The 14,199-nt window shown below is 41.3% G+C and overlaps 1 protein-coding gene across 5 annotated transcripts in view; it reads left to right on the forward strand.

Moving 5' to 3' along the window:
- CC2D2B (coiled-coil and C2 domain containing 2B) overlaps nucleotides 1–14,199 on the forward strand; it is a 111,028-nt gene that overhangs the window by 79,061 nt on the left and 17,768 nt on the right. For all 5 annotated transcript variants that reach the window (XM_045023935.1, XM_045023937.1, XM_045023936.1 and 2 more), the window contains 7 exons: nucleotides 84–180; nucleotides 3,948–4,046; nucleotides 7,806–7,985; nucleotides 8,136–8,339; nucleotides 8,610–8,699; nucleotides 9,190–9,303; nucleotides 10,240–10,374. In XM_045023935.1, coding sequence (XP_044879870.1) covers nucleotides 84–180; nucleotides 3,948–4,046; nucleotides 7,806–7,985; nucleotides 8,136–8,339; nucleotides 8,610–8,699; nucleotides 9,190–9,303; nucleotides 10,240–10,374 — 919 coding nt within the window. The remainder of the gene's footprint in view (nucleotides 1–83; nucleotides 181–3,947; nucleotides 4,047–7,805; nucleotides 7,986–8,135; nucleotides 8,340–8,609; nucleotides 8,700–9,189; nucleotides 9,304–10,239; nucleotides 10,375–14,199) is intronic.

Consider the following 14,199-nt stretch of genomic DNA (forward strand, 5'->3'; position numbering starts at 1 on the left):
TTGTGTTGTTTTTTTAAAAAATGATAAAGCTCTCTGAGATACAATATCTGATTAAAACTAAAAGATTCTGTTCTTAATTACAGATCACCAGGACATGATTATAGCTTTTCAGGACTGTCTAAAATAAAAGACAATATATATGTCAACATATTTGATGAAGTTAGGGTGGAAAAACATGAGGTAAATTGTATAAAACACAATAACTGATTTTTTTATTACTTTTTTTGACGTTTGAAAACTATAACAAATGTACATATCTCAACTTCTTCTTTTCTTAACAAAAGAAGCTATATGTACTATTGTTTTCTAATTTTGAATAAATTCAGTTTTTACTTTAATTAAAAGCATACTAGAAATGTCACAGCCAACCACTGTTGCCATTTGGGCCAAATCCTGTGAGGCATTGTAGCGGGGTGGTTACCCGCTCCAGCCCTGACAGGGTTAAGGCCAGCCCTGGGAGAGGGCTGGGGCTGTAAGGAAAAGCCCAGCTGGGACCACACCCCAAACAGAGCACAGCAGGTCCTTATAAAAGGCTGCTAGCTTGGAGCTAGAGTAGCTCTCTCCAGTCTTGGAGGGAGCAGGGTCTGGCTGTCGGTAGCAAAGGTACTGGGAGTGAAGCAGGGCTGGGGAAGAGAAGCAGGGGAGCTCCAGCCTGGCGACTCCCCAGGCTGCAGAGCCTGGTCCTAGGCTCATCCCTGAGGTACTGGGTGGTAGAGGAAGACAGCAAGTCCTACCCCCTTGCCTGTGATGACTGGCTCTTATACTGCAGTCTGCCCCAGGGAGCGGGGGCTCATTTCTGACTGGCAGTAGCCACCGGCTGAGGCAAGGTGGGATTAGGGCGTTGGGGGTCCCTGGGGAGGGGAGACCCTGAGAGTGAGGGGTTACTGCCAGGGGGCAGCACCCCAGATAACGGGGCACTGGAGTCCGGGAGGGACACAGGGGCCAAGCAGTAGCAGGACACTGGCCTGCAGAGGGCACGCCAATGGCTGGAGAGCTAATTCCCTGAGACAACCAGCAGGAGGTGCCACAGGGGTGAGTCTGCTTGCTTACAGGCATTTGTAAAGGCCTGTGAATTCTCTTAATAGATTTTAAGGAGAAGAGTCCATAATGATCATCTAAACTATAGCAGATGTGGAAAATGTTTTTATTTCCAAGAAAGAAAGAAACATTTTGTTGAATAGTTGAAAACTGAACATTTTGATTCAGAAATGCCACTGTGATGCCTCATTGGGTTTGTAGTTTGGGTGCCTCAGTCCACCATTCTCCTTTATGGGCTGGCCTCTTTGGCCAAACAACATCTCCCACAACTCATTGTGGGGCCCCTTGTTGAACTATCATAGTGCATCATGGGAATCTCCATCTGTAATGCCTCATGGGAGATGTAGTCTGGCTGAAGAATCCAACCCATAGTGGAGAATGGAGGCATGAAGCAATTGAACTACAAATTCTATGAGATACTGTATCAATGTTTCTAAATTAATTTTTTTCTCTTTTGGCAGAAATTTTTCTATTTCTGGGTGTTTGGTTAGTCAACAAAAAGTCAAAAATTTCCATGGAAAGCAGATGCTTGTGTGAAAAAAATTGTTTAGTTAATAGTTTTTGATACATTTTTTTTGACTAGCCTTACTCTATGCTGACATAACAAAACTATAATTTCTTTTTGAGCTAGAGTGTATATTTTAGAAAGGCATAACATTTCGGTTTAGTCATCAAGTGAAGGGGAATATTCCTTATCCATTGGTTACTTGTTCCAATGGTTAATTACTTTCACTGTTACATTTTTGCATCGTATTTCCAGGTGGAATTTCTCTGGCTTCATCTTCTAACCATTGGCTCTTGTTATACTTCTGTCTGCTAGCTTAAAGAGCTCACTAGTATCTTCTCTCTGTTTAGAATCCTTAGATATTATAGGGTGTGATCAACTCTTGATAAGGGTAAAGACAGGTAAATGGAGTTTATCACTTCTCATTTGGGTAATATGGAGTTTAGCTTGTTAGTTTATCCACTTCTTTTATTCCATTACACCACTGAATCATGTCTTAACTTTCTCTGTAATAAGCGAAATAAATTGAACTTCTTAAGTCTCTCACTAGAAGGCACGTTTTTCTGACTTTGAATTATTCTTGTGGCTCTCTTCTGAACCTTCTCCAATTCTCCTATATTACAAAATTATTTTTATGCAACACATACATTTTTCATCAACAGCTTAATGGTTATCACATATTGTTTTATTAAGACAGGAAACACGCCGAAATTTATGATTCATTGACTACTACTTAAACTTTTACTCTAATGGACAGTGAATATACCTTATACATTATGGCTCATTTCATATGGAGATTTTCTATAGAACTTTCTGCTCCTGTAAAATGTTCTTTTTATTGTTGCCTTTGAAGGCAATAACATTTGGGTGGATTCTTGAGTAATGCAGCATAGTTTAGAAAATAGGACCTCTGGTATAAACAATTGGTTTATATATTCTTGATAATAAGATGTATCTGGTTTTTGAGCAGTTAGCAATTTTTTATCACAGTGAAATTCTTTAAGCTATTTCCTGTAACGTGACCCAGTGCAATGCTCCAGATGTTGTTATCATAGACAGTTTTGTCATCAGAAATGGAATTGCTAATAAGAAAATGTTTAACTGTCAGATGTACTGTATATAAGAACAAATAGTCACACTGCTAACTGTCTGATTACTTCCTTGTTAACCCATCTACAGGCCTCATTCCTGTAAGTAGTTGTGCTAGTGTGGCCCCCAGCATCAGCATGTATACTGCTGACTTTGGTGGCACAAAGGCAGTGCAATATTTGCTTGCATGCTAGAGTCTCAGTGAGCTATAGATTTGTAAAACTGTAATAATTTAAGAAAATTATACCCACTTCTTCTGTGACACATACAAGAAACTAGCTGATTAAGTCATTTACTTATCTATTTAATATATTTATCTTCTGAATTAACTGCTGGAGGGAGAGTGTTGAATGCTGGGAGGAAGGGGCATAAAGACATTGGAAATGAAGCAGAGAATTAGCATCCTGCAAACTGAGCATCATTTTCATTTCTCTCCTTTCCCTTCACCCTATTTCTAGGCTGTGTCAAAATCCTATCACTTATTCCGTCATAACATTTCTAAGATCTGATCTTTTCTTTCTGTCTTGCTCAGCTGAAACCCTTGCCAAAGTCCTCATCATTTTCAGTCTTGATGACAGCAACCACCTTCTCCACACCCACATCACTATTCCCCAGTCTATTCAAATGGCAACTGACAATGGGGAATCCTTACATGGTGTAGTGCCAATATAGGCAGCTGCACACTGCCTGTTCCCTTGCTTTCTGGATGGGGTCGGGGAAGAAATACTCCAGCATGGAAAGAGGTGGAGTTGGGCAGACCACGAAGCATTCTTTCTGATCCACATCTGGTACAGTAGTCTCCATGGGACGGTTACTGCCAGCATAATTTAGAGCAGTCCTTAGGGTGCTCTAAGTTATGTCAGTGGCCATTTTGGTGCAGTGTTGGGGAAGTAGAGCTTTCTTCCCTTCTTTCCTTAGCTGTGCTGACTGTAAACTGGGCATAGTTGTGGATTGAGCCCATGAGTTTTCTAGTTCACAGATAATGGGAAAGTTTTAAAAAACCTCTGGATTTTATTGTGAAAGCATTGCATTTTGAGAAAATATGGATTTATTTGTTGAACAGATTCAGTTTTTTATGAGCAGCTCATTGGTTCTATGAATACCTTGTTGAGTCTGTTCAGCTTGGTATTGATTGCCTTTTGTTACCACAGCCACAATTGAAAACATATATAGAGATAGATATAGATGTGTATGTATATGCTAATAAGCTTCCAAAGGTTATGGAATCAGTGTCAGCTAAGACACACACACTCTCTCTCTCTCTCTCTCTCTCTCTCTCTCAACTACAGCTAACCCTGACTATCTATTTCAATAGGATACTTGTCTTAAGGGTTGCAGTGGCCACTCGTATATAAGAAAGAACTGGTTTGGATCAGTTACTTTTCCTTTCTCTGCTCTTCTGGAACAATCAAAGGTAATTATAATAAAAACATTTTAAAAATTTCTGTTGTATCAGCACAAACCCTTAAGAGCTTTTTCTTTTGGTGAAAGCAAGATTTTAAAATGTTTACATTGTCGATAGCAATGGTCTGCATACATTGGAAAGAATACATTTTTTATCATTGTGTAAATCCTGTGGACTTTACCATTTGTTTGTTAACACAGCTAATCTTTCCCTGCATAGTCAAGGGAGATCAAAAATACAATCTAATTTGCAATAGCAATTCCAAGACACAAACTTCTTCCAAAATCTTTTCATAAGAGCACTGGTTTTGACTCCATTTGCCACAGCAGTGAAAGCCTATCTGTTCAAAAACTGCTTTTCCATAGGGTGAGGGGAAGTAAAAGGCTGAGGGGAAACTGCACAGAAGTTTGCAAGAGCCAAATAGAAAGTTCCAAGGAGAATGGAGGATTCAGCCAGAGCACTTGGCTAATCTTAGTCAAGCTGTAGACTCTTTTGCTGACCCAAGGAAAATAAGACCTTGTTATTGCTTGAGAGGACTATAGGAAAATGCCGTAGTAGTGACCTAAAGGGGAGAGACAGAGGGTATGTCTACACTACAAAATTAGATCAATTTAATAGAAGTTGATGTTTTAGAAATCAATTTGATACAGTCAATTGTGTGTGTTCCCACTAAGTGCATTAAGTCAGTGGTGTGCGTCCACAGTACCAAGGCTAGTGTCGACTTTCGGAGCGTTGCACTGTGGTAGCTATCCCACAGTTCCCGCAGTCTCCGCCTCCCACTGGAATTCTGGATTGAGCTCCCAATGCCTGATGGGGCAAAAACATTGTCGTGGGTGGTTCTGGGTACATGTCGTCAGGCCCCCCCACCCTCCGTGAAAGCAATGGCAAAAAATCGTTTCTTGCCTTTTTTCCTGGGTTACCCGTGCAGATGACATACCATGGTAAGCATGGAGCCCGCTCAGCTTACTGTCACCATACGTCTCCTGGGTGCTGCTGACAGATGTGGTACTGCATTGCTACACAGCAGCAGCTCCTTGCCTTTGCAAGTTAGCAAAGACAGTTAGCAGCCATATTGCACCGTCTGCTGCTGTCTCCTGGTTGCTCCTGGCCGACCTCGGTACGGTCGGTTGTGGGTGCCTGGGCAGACATGGGTGCTCCTGGCTGACCTCAGTGAGGTCAGTTGGGGGCGCCTGGGCAGACATGAGTGCTCCTGGCTGACCTCAGTGAGATCGGTTGGGGGTGCCTGGGCAGACATGCGTGCTCCAGGCCGGCCTCGGTGAGGTCGGTCGGGGGCACCTGGACATAAATGGGAGTGACTCCAGGTCATTCTCTTCTTTAAGTTTTGTCTAATGGAGATTCAGTCCTGCCTGGAATATCATGCGAGCTGGAGGCTTTTGCCTCAAGCTGCTCTCCGAGCTGGCAGCACCATGCGATCGCACCTACCCCAGCCTACCCCTTGCTCCCATGGCTCATGAAGCCTGGACAGTAGTAAGGAGCAGTTCAACTATAAGCTGAACAAGTGCATAATGGTGGTAGAATGTGCCTTTGGACATTTAAAAGCTCACTGATGCTGTTTGCTGACTAGGCTGTTTGCGATTAGAAGAGCACAGCAAGGCGTGCTGCACATCACAGAGGCTTTGAAAACCAGTTTCATGACTGGCCAGGCTTTGGTGTGACAGTTGTGTGTGTTTCTCCTTGATGCAAACCCACCCCCTTGGTTGATTTTAATTCCCTGTAAGCCAATCCTGTAAGCCATGTCGTCAGTCACCCATCCCTCCATGAGAGCAACTGCAGAAAATTGTTTCGCGCCTTTTTTCTGTGCAGACGCCATACCACGGCAAGCATGGAACCTGCTCAGATCACCGTGGCAGTTATGAGCACTGTAAACGCCACACACATTATCCTGCAATATATGCAGCTTCAACAGCAGGCGAGGAGGCGATGGCAGTACAGTGATGAGAGTGATGAGGACATGGGCACAGACTTATCTCAAAGCATGGGCCCTGATAAGTTGGACATCATGGTGGTAATGGAGCAGGTTCATGCCATGGAATGCCGATTCTGGGCCCGGGAAACAAGCACAGATTGGTGGGACTGCATAGTATTGCAGGTCTGGGATGATTCCCAGTGGCTGTGAAACTTTTGCATGCCTAAGGGCACTTTCATGGAACTTTGTGACTTGCTTTCCCCTGCCCTGAATTGCAAGAATACCAAGATGAGAGCAGCCCTCACAGTTCACAAGCGAGTAGCAATAGCCCTTTGGAAGCTTGCAACGCCAGACAGCTACCGGTCAGTTGGGAATCAATTCGGAGTGTGCAAATCTACTGTGGGGGCTGCTGTGATCCAAGTAGCCAACGCGATCACTGAGCTGCTGCTATCAAGGGTAGTGACTCTGGGAAATGTGCAGGTCATAGTGGATGGCTTTCCCTAACTGTGGTGTGGCGATAGACGGAACACATATCCCTATCTTTGGACCGGAGCACCAAGGCAGCCAGTACATAAACCAAAAGGGGTAGTTTTCAGTGGTGCTGCAAGCACTGGTGGATTACAAGGGACGTTTCACCAACATCAACGTGGGATGGCCGGGAAACGTACATGACACTCGCATCTTCAGGAACTCTGATCTGTTTGAATAGCTGGAGAAAGCGACTTACTTTCCAGATCAGAAAATAACCATTGGGGATGTTGAAATACCTATAGTTATCCTTGGGGACCCAGCCTACCCCTTAATGCCATGCTCATGAAGCTGTACACAGGCAGCCTGGACAGTCGTCAGGAGCTGTTCAACTATAGTCTGAGCAAGTGCGGAATGGTGGTAGAATATGCATTTGGACGTTTAAAAGCGCGCTGGTGCAGTTCACTGACTTGGTTAGACCTCAGCAAAACCAATATTCCCATCGTTATTACTGTTTGCTATGTGCTCCACATTATATGTGAGAGTAAGGGGGTGGGAGGTTGAGGCAAATCGCCTGGCCGCTGATTAGTGCAGCCAGAACTAGGGCAGTTAAAAGAGCACAGCAGGGCACGCTGCGCATCAGAAAAGCTTTGAAAACCAGTTTCATGACTGACCAGGCTACGGTGTGAAAGCTTCTCCTTTTGTTTCTCCTTGATGAAAACCCGCCCCCTTGGTTCACTCTACTTCCCTGTAAGCAAACCTCCCTCCCCTCCCCCCTTTGATCACTGCTTCCAGAGGCAATAAAGTCATTGTTGTTTCAAATTCATGCATACTTTATTAATTCATCACACAAATGGGGGGTAGCCCGGGAGAGGTGTGGGAGGAGGGAAGCCATTTTTACAATCTTCTGTTATTTGAACTATTTAAAATGAACTGCACAACTTCTGTATGATTTTTTCACCCACGTTTGATGTTCTCCTAGCTCCTTAGATTTTAAGCATTGCTGCTATTAGGTTAAGTGTGGTGTTCTAAATTTCACTGTATATTTTCCTGGGACTGAAGTCTGCACTCATGGTGTAAGACTGTTTCCCCAGGTAGAGGCACCATGTGTTCTTTAACTTGATACAGGGTCTGACTTCCTTTAGAACCCCCAAAAAGGTTCTCCTGTTTAAAATTTGAGGATTGTTGCCCTTCCCCAGAATCTAGCGAGTGGAATCTCTGTAAAAAAAAAAAAAGCATAAAAATTACATTTATTTCCTTTTATTGCACATGATATAATTTGGATCGTTATGACCTTTATATTTTGTTATAACATCTCTTGCACTGAAGTTTGTTTATTTTTACCTAATATAATCATCTAAATATGTTCACAGATCTGTGGTACATTTCAAGTAAATACGCCACCAGTTTTGCTTGGGTACACTTGGAGCAAGCCCTGTGTATCTCCTAAAGAACATTGTGGACAGAATTTAAAAGAATATACCTTTTTAACCATCTTTGCTACAATTGAACCTCAGCTATCTTCTGTTGAAAATGATTTAGAATCAGATAAGGTTGGCATTTATACTTAATATTCATCATCAAAATGAAGACTTTCAGAGTAGGCTAAATTTGTTTCTTAAAGCAAGTGGTAATTCTTTTGGGGTATTTTATATTTTAAAGTCAGTCTTTGAAATTATATTAACATGTAATTATGATTCTAGTTTGCAGATCATGAAGATGAAACACTTTTGCAAAGAGCATGCATTTTTAAAAAAAATTGCAAGGCAAAATTTCCAAAAAGAAGAATAATAACGTCTGTTTTTGATAATGAAGGACGAAATATTTTAGTTACAAAATATATTAGGGCACTAAATCCACCACAGCTGCTAGTAGATAGGTATCTTGATGATCCTAATGCAACTTTTGTAAGTATGAGTTTATTTTCTATCATACAGTAAGAAATTCAGAACTGTTGAAATTAGTCTTTGACATTCCTGAATTACTATTATAATTCACCTTTTTTCTCTGTAGCTGCTATAGAAGTTCATATTTATTACATTAGTAATTCTTGATAGCAAGAAACTTAGATTAACTGTAGTTTTATATTTTTGAATAATCCAAAACTGAGATCTATTCAGTAGATATTTATGACATGTGCTCCCTGGTATTTATGTATATTTCTTTTTCATTTATAGGATCTTATTTCTCAATTTGTGTCTTTAATTCCTTGTGTATCAGATACATTGGATGAAAATGCTGATGTTGATATTTGGATGACATCAGAGGTAATAATCATATATTAAATAATAGATGAAGATGAGTTAATAGATTGTTGAAGTAATCCGTTTTACGTGCATTAAAATTCTGCATGAAAAATATTTTGGTTTACAGAGCAAAAAGCCAAATCTTGACTACTTGCCAACCACAGATTCAGCCTCATGTCATCCTTTAGCCCAGTCAAGTCCATAAAAAGGGGAATGAGCTCTCAGGAAACTTCACAAGCTGAATCATGTGGATTTTGTGAGAAGTCCTCCCTCAGTGAGTAGGGTGGGAGTAGGGGGGTTTACATAGGAGGCAAGGCTGTCACCAAAACCTTCAGATTCCAGATATACCTATGTTATCTCTGTGTCCCTCTTCCACCAATAGACAGCTTTCTGAGGAGCGTGCTGTCATTGGCAATCTCCTTGGCTTCTGCTCTGCATTCTATGACTAGATGGGGAGATGACAGCATAAAATTTCTAGTAAATAGCTTATTCTTTACCATTTTGTATTTAGCATTGCATCAATTTGGCTGTTGGAAATAAAGAAGAGCATGCAGTGCTTCTGTGTAACTACCTTCTGTATTTTGGGAAAAAAGCATGGGTACTGTTGGGAACATCAGTGTTAGAAGTAAGTGCCATAATTTAAAAAATGTTTAAATCTTCATTGGTTTCATCCCCCACGACAGCATAAACAATGCAATGTGCTAAAGAGAATAAAATACATAGTCAATAACATACCAAGACAAATATATTGGAAACATCAGGATTGCCATGCCATATCAGACCAGGGGTGCATCTAGTCCAACATCCTGTCTTCTACAGTGACCAGTTCCACTTTCTAAGAGGAAGGTGCATTAAACCCCATTGTGGACAACTATGGAGTAGTTTTCCGTAACGGACATTTCTTCCTAGCTCCCCATTAGTTAGAGCTTGGTTTGCAGCCTGGATGATTTCATCATCTAAGTAAATGTTTAATCCTCTGAGAATCCTACTAGGCCCTTGGCTTCAATGACATCGGTGAAAATGAGTTCCACAGCTTAATTATGTGTTATGTAAAAGTATTGATTCAGTTTTAAATTTGTTGCTTTTCATTTTCACGGAATGTCCCCTTATTCTTATGATGAGAAGAATTAAATATGACACCATCCAGTTTACCTTCTCTATTACATTTGTTGTTTTACATATCTCTAGTGTGTCCTCTTTATTCATCTCCTCTTTAAACAGCCCCATTCTTTTCAGTCTCTTCTAATCTGGTTACAGCATTCATATTTGAAATCAAAGTGAATATCTATGTGAGTGAGGCTTGTAAGATTAGGCCCTATTTTCAAAAGATAGAGAAATATTCATGAGGCAGCATTGGGTAAACTTGCGCTTGCTGCACTTTCAATAAACAGAAGACTACAATCTGTTGGGATGTCAGCCTGGCACCTTTCACTAAAGAAAAATAAACTGTTTGTAAAAGGCTGAGGAAAAGTAAATATTGGAAGCTCATTTTACTTTCTTCATTGGAATTGTGTGTATAGATATATGTATAAAATTGATGACATCTACTTTTTGTTGGTAGGGGAAAGTGGCATATGTATTAACTCATGAAAATGAAGAATATTTGCTTTGGAATCCCTTGAATGGACAGTGTTATAAACAGTTTGATACATTTTGTCCCTTACAGAGTATTGACTGCTTAATCAATAGGGAAAATGTAAGTATGTAAAATTAAATCAAAAGAGACAAGGAATAGTGTCATGTTAGTTATAGACCAAGTATTAGGCCATATTTTAAGGGATCAAATAAAGTAATGTAGAATTTACAAAGAATAGGATTCAGGATATTTATATCATTTTAGAGACAGCAAAACTTTGCTGCTTTGCTAGCTAACTAGTATTCAGTATGTTACTACTGTATAGAAACTAATAAGGTTCTACTCAGGTCTTTAGATGCTGTCTAGTATTTTAGTATGACTGAATCTGTGAGATACCTAACATTTTGTTATGATTCTGCATCATATGTTTCATCTGCACCACCTTCCACAATGGTGGTGGAGAATAGGATATTTTAATTGTGTTATCTCTTTAAATTTTCAATAATTAAATAGAGAGGAAGAAATATTACTACCATGATAAACCATGGATAAGAACAACTTCAGATACTGTACATAGGAGTGTATAAAGCAGTTTGCAGACTACTACATGAAAGTGTATTGTTTCTTTAAGAGCATTATTTTTATTTTATTCTGGAGTATGCTAAACACTTCAGATCTGTACTGCAGATTCTTAAAGTATGGGTCTGATCTTCCAGTGTTCTTAATGCCCTCAAATCTTGACTTCAGTGAGAGGCAAGAGCACTTAGCATCTCAAGTAATACCCATTGCAGGAATGGGTTCTTCAGTAGTTCCTCTGCACCATAAAGACAGCAATGTTTTTGGTCCATAGGTTAGGACTACAGCTGAACATGAGGAAATCCATTCTAAGATTGGTGCAAAGTATAGAGTTCATAGAGGCCTCCTTAGATGCAGTATCAGCCAGAGCTTTTTTTACCTTCCTATGGACAGGTTCATGACATTAACAAACCTTGTATCAAAAATTCAAATCAGTCCACAGACATCAACAAAAATTGCCTTCAGTTAGTCGGACACATGGCAGCTTGTACCTCTGTGACTCAACATGCCACGTTATGCCTTTATTGCTTCCCTGGCTCAGAACAGTTCATATCTCAAACAGCCTGAAAAAGCTGGTGTCAGTCCTTCATCAAGTAGAAGACTCTCTCAATTGGTGGAAAGACCCGGACAATGTCTATACAGATGTGCCATTCATCCAACCTTCCCCTTCCATCAGCATAATAACAGATGCATCTTTGGTGGCCAAATTTAGAGATCCACACCATTCAGGGCAAATGATCTACCCACGAGACACAGTTACTCCTCAACCTCCTGGAGCTGAGGGCAGTTAGGAATGCCAGTATCCATTTCTTGCCTTTAATCAGGAACAGATCCATAAAAATCATGACAGACAATGTAGCCTGCATGTTTTATATCAACTGTCAAGATGTGTGTGTGGGGAGAGATCCCCTTCTCTTTTTGCCAAAGGAATAAAGCTATGGAGCTGATGTGTAGCCAACTGCATCCTAATCTTGGCAGTCTATTTCCTGGATATACAAAATACTATGGGTGATGACCTCAGCAGGCAGTTCTCCCAGAATTACAAATGGGAGTTAGATTCTCAGACTCTCAAGCACATTTTTCTGACTTGCGGAGTTCTAGAAGTGGATCTCGTTGCCATTGTTACCAACAGAAATTGCAAACAGTTTTGCTACGTGGGTGGGTTATAGGTCCTCCCTGACTGTGGGAGGTGCTTTCCTTGTTCTGTGGACAAGAGGCCTTCTCTGTGCACTTCCTCCAATGCCGCTGATTTTGAAAATGGTAAATAAGATCAAGCAAGACAAAGTCAAGATAATGTTGTTAAATCCAATATTCCCACACAGGGCTGGTACCCTTTGCCTTGCTGTTTGTCTGGCGATGAGCCTTCCATCCATTCCCAGCCTTCTCTCTTGATGCTGGGCAGACTCTCCATCCTAACCTGGGAATTCTTTGCCTCAAGGCTTGGTTACTCAGTGGTTCACAGGAGTACGCTCCTGTTCTGCAGAGGTACAGAAGGTATTTTTAAATAGTAGGAAAAGGTCTACATGAAATACTTACTTGCAAAAGAGGAAAAGGTTTCCACACGGGTGTATTCAGTGACATCTTTGGTCTGTTTCTTCTTCATTCTCTGCTGTCCTCGACTGTCTACTGGAATCCAAAAAGTCCAGGATTATATGAGTTCCCTGAGGATCCACCTGCTGTCTTTCATTGCCTGGTTGAGGGATTCTCAGTGTTTGCTCAGCCCACCACTGCAAGATTCATTAAGTGATTAAAAAATCTTTTCATTCACATTAGAGAACCCATCCCTGTATGGGATTTAAACTTTAAACTTTTTTCTCCGATGTCATTTGAAACTCCCTTTCAAAGCAATGGCCACTTATTCCCTCCTTCATCTATCCATGAAAACAACCTAGTTTGGGGCTATCACTTCTGCTAAAACAATTGAGGAACTAGGAGTTTTAATGGCAGACTCTCGCATTACAGTGTTTTTCAAGGACAAACTTTCATGTCCACTTCCAAAATTTTTACCTGTTATCATCTGAATTTCATATCAGTTAGGTCACACATTTCCCAATTTTCTTCCCAAAACCACACCAGACCAGGGAATATGCTGCCTTCCATATCTTAGATGTCAGGAGGGAGCCAGCCTTTTTATTTGGACAGAACCAGATCATTCAGAAAATCTCCAAGACTGTGTCAATTGCTGACAGGTCCAAAGGGTCCACAATTTCTGCCCAGAGGCTCTCTAGGTGGATTTTTGAATGTATTATTTCTTGCTATGAATCCGACGATTTACAATCTACCTCTATGGTATTGGCCCACACCGTGAGATTACTTTCTACTTCTATGGTATTACTCAAAAATGTTCCCATTTTTGAGATCTGCAAAGCTGCAAATTGGTTTTCAGTACATATATTCTCCGAGCACTATATGTTGGTTCATTCTTCTAGATCAGATGCTCCTCTTGGGAACACATTTTGTCTTTAGTATTAGACTCAGCTCTGAAGCTCGCTTCTTCTGTTGAGTATACTGCTCGGAAGTCACCTGAAGTCAAGGATGCATAGGGACATTACTCAAAGAAGAAGGAAGGTAACTCAGCTTGTGCAGTAACTGGAGTTCTTTGAGATGTGTGTCCTGTGGGTGCTCCACTACTCCCAGTCTTTCCCTTCTGCTTTGGAGTTTCCTCTGTGGGACTTAGTGGTGGAGAAGGAACTGAAGATGGTTCTCCCACACAGTCCTACATATCCTCTGTGCAAGGCACAAGGATGTGTAGGACACATGTGTGGGGTGAATGGGGACTACTAGCAAACATCTCCAGTCAAAGGCTCATGGGGTGAAGGCACAGCTGAAGTGGAGCACCCACAAGGACACACATCTTGAAGAATTCCAGTTACTGCATAGCATAAGTAGCCTCTCCTTTTCCACACTTTCCTCTCATACCTTGAGTCCTGAGGAATCCTAGAATCATAGACTTTAAGGTCAGAAGGGGCCATCAGCTAGCCTGACCTCCTGCACAACGCAGACCACAGACTCTCACCTACCCACTCCTGTATCAAACCTCTGTCTGAGCCATTGAAGTCCTCAAATCATGGTTTAAAGACTTTAAAGTGCAGAGAACCTTCCAGCAAGTGACCCGTGCCCCACGCTGCAGAGGAAGGCGAAAAACCCCCAGACCCTCTGCCAATCTGCCCTGGAGGAAAATTCCTTCCCGAACCCAGATATGGCAATCAGCTAAACCCTGAGCATGTGGGCAAGACTCACCAGCCAGACACCCAGGAAAGAATTCTCTGTAGTAACTCAGATCTCACCCCATCTAACATCCCATCACAGGCCATTGGGCATATTTACTGCTAATAGTCAAAGACCAATTAATTGCCAAAATTAGGCTAT

This window comes from Mauremys mutica, chromosome 7 (assembly GCF_020497125.1).
Source record: "Mauremys mutica isolate MM-2020 ecotype Southern chromosome 7, ASM2049712v1, whole genome shotgun sequence".
Classification (NCBI taxonomy): domain Eukaryota; kingdom Metazoa; phylum Chordata; order Testudines; family Geoemydidae; genus Mauremys; species Mauremys mutica.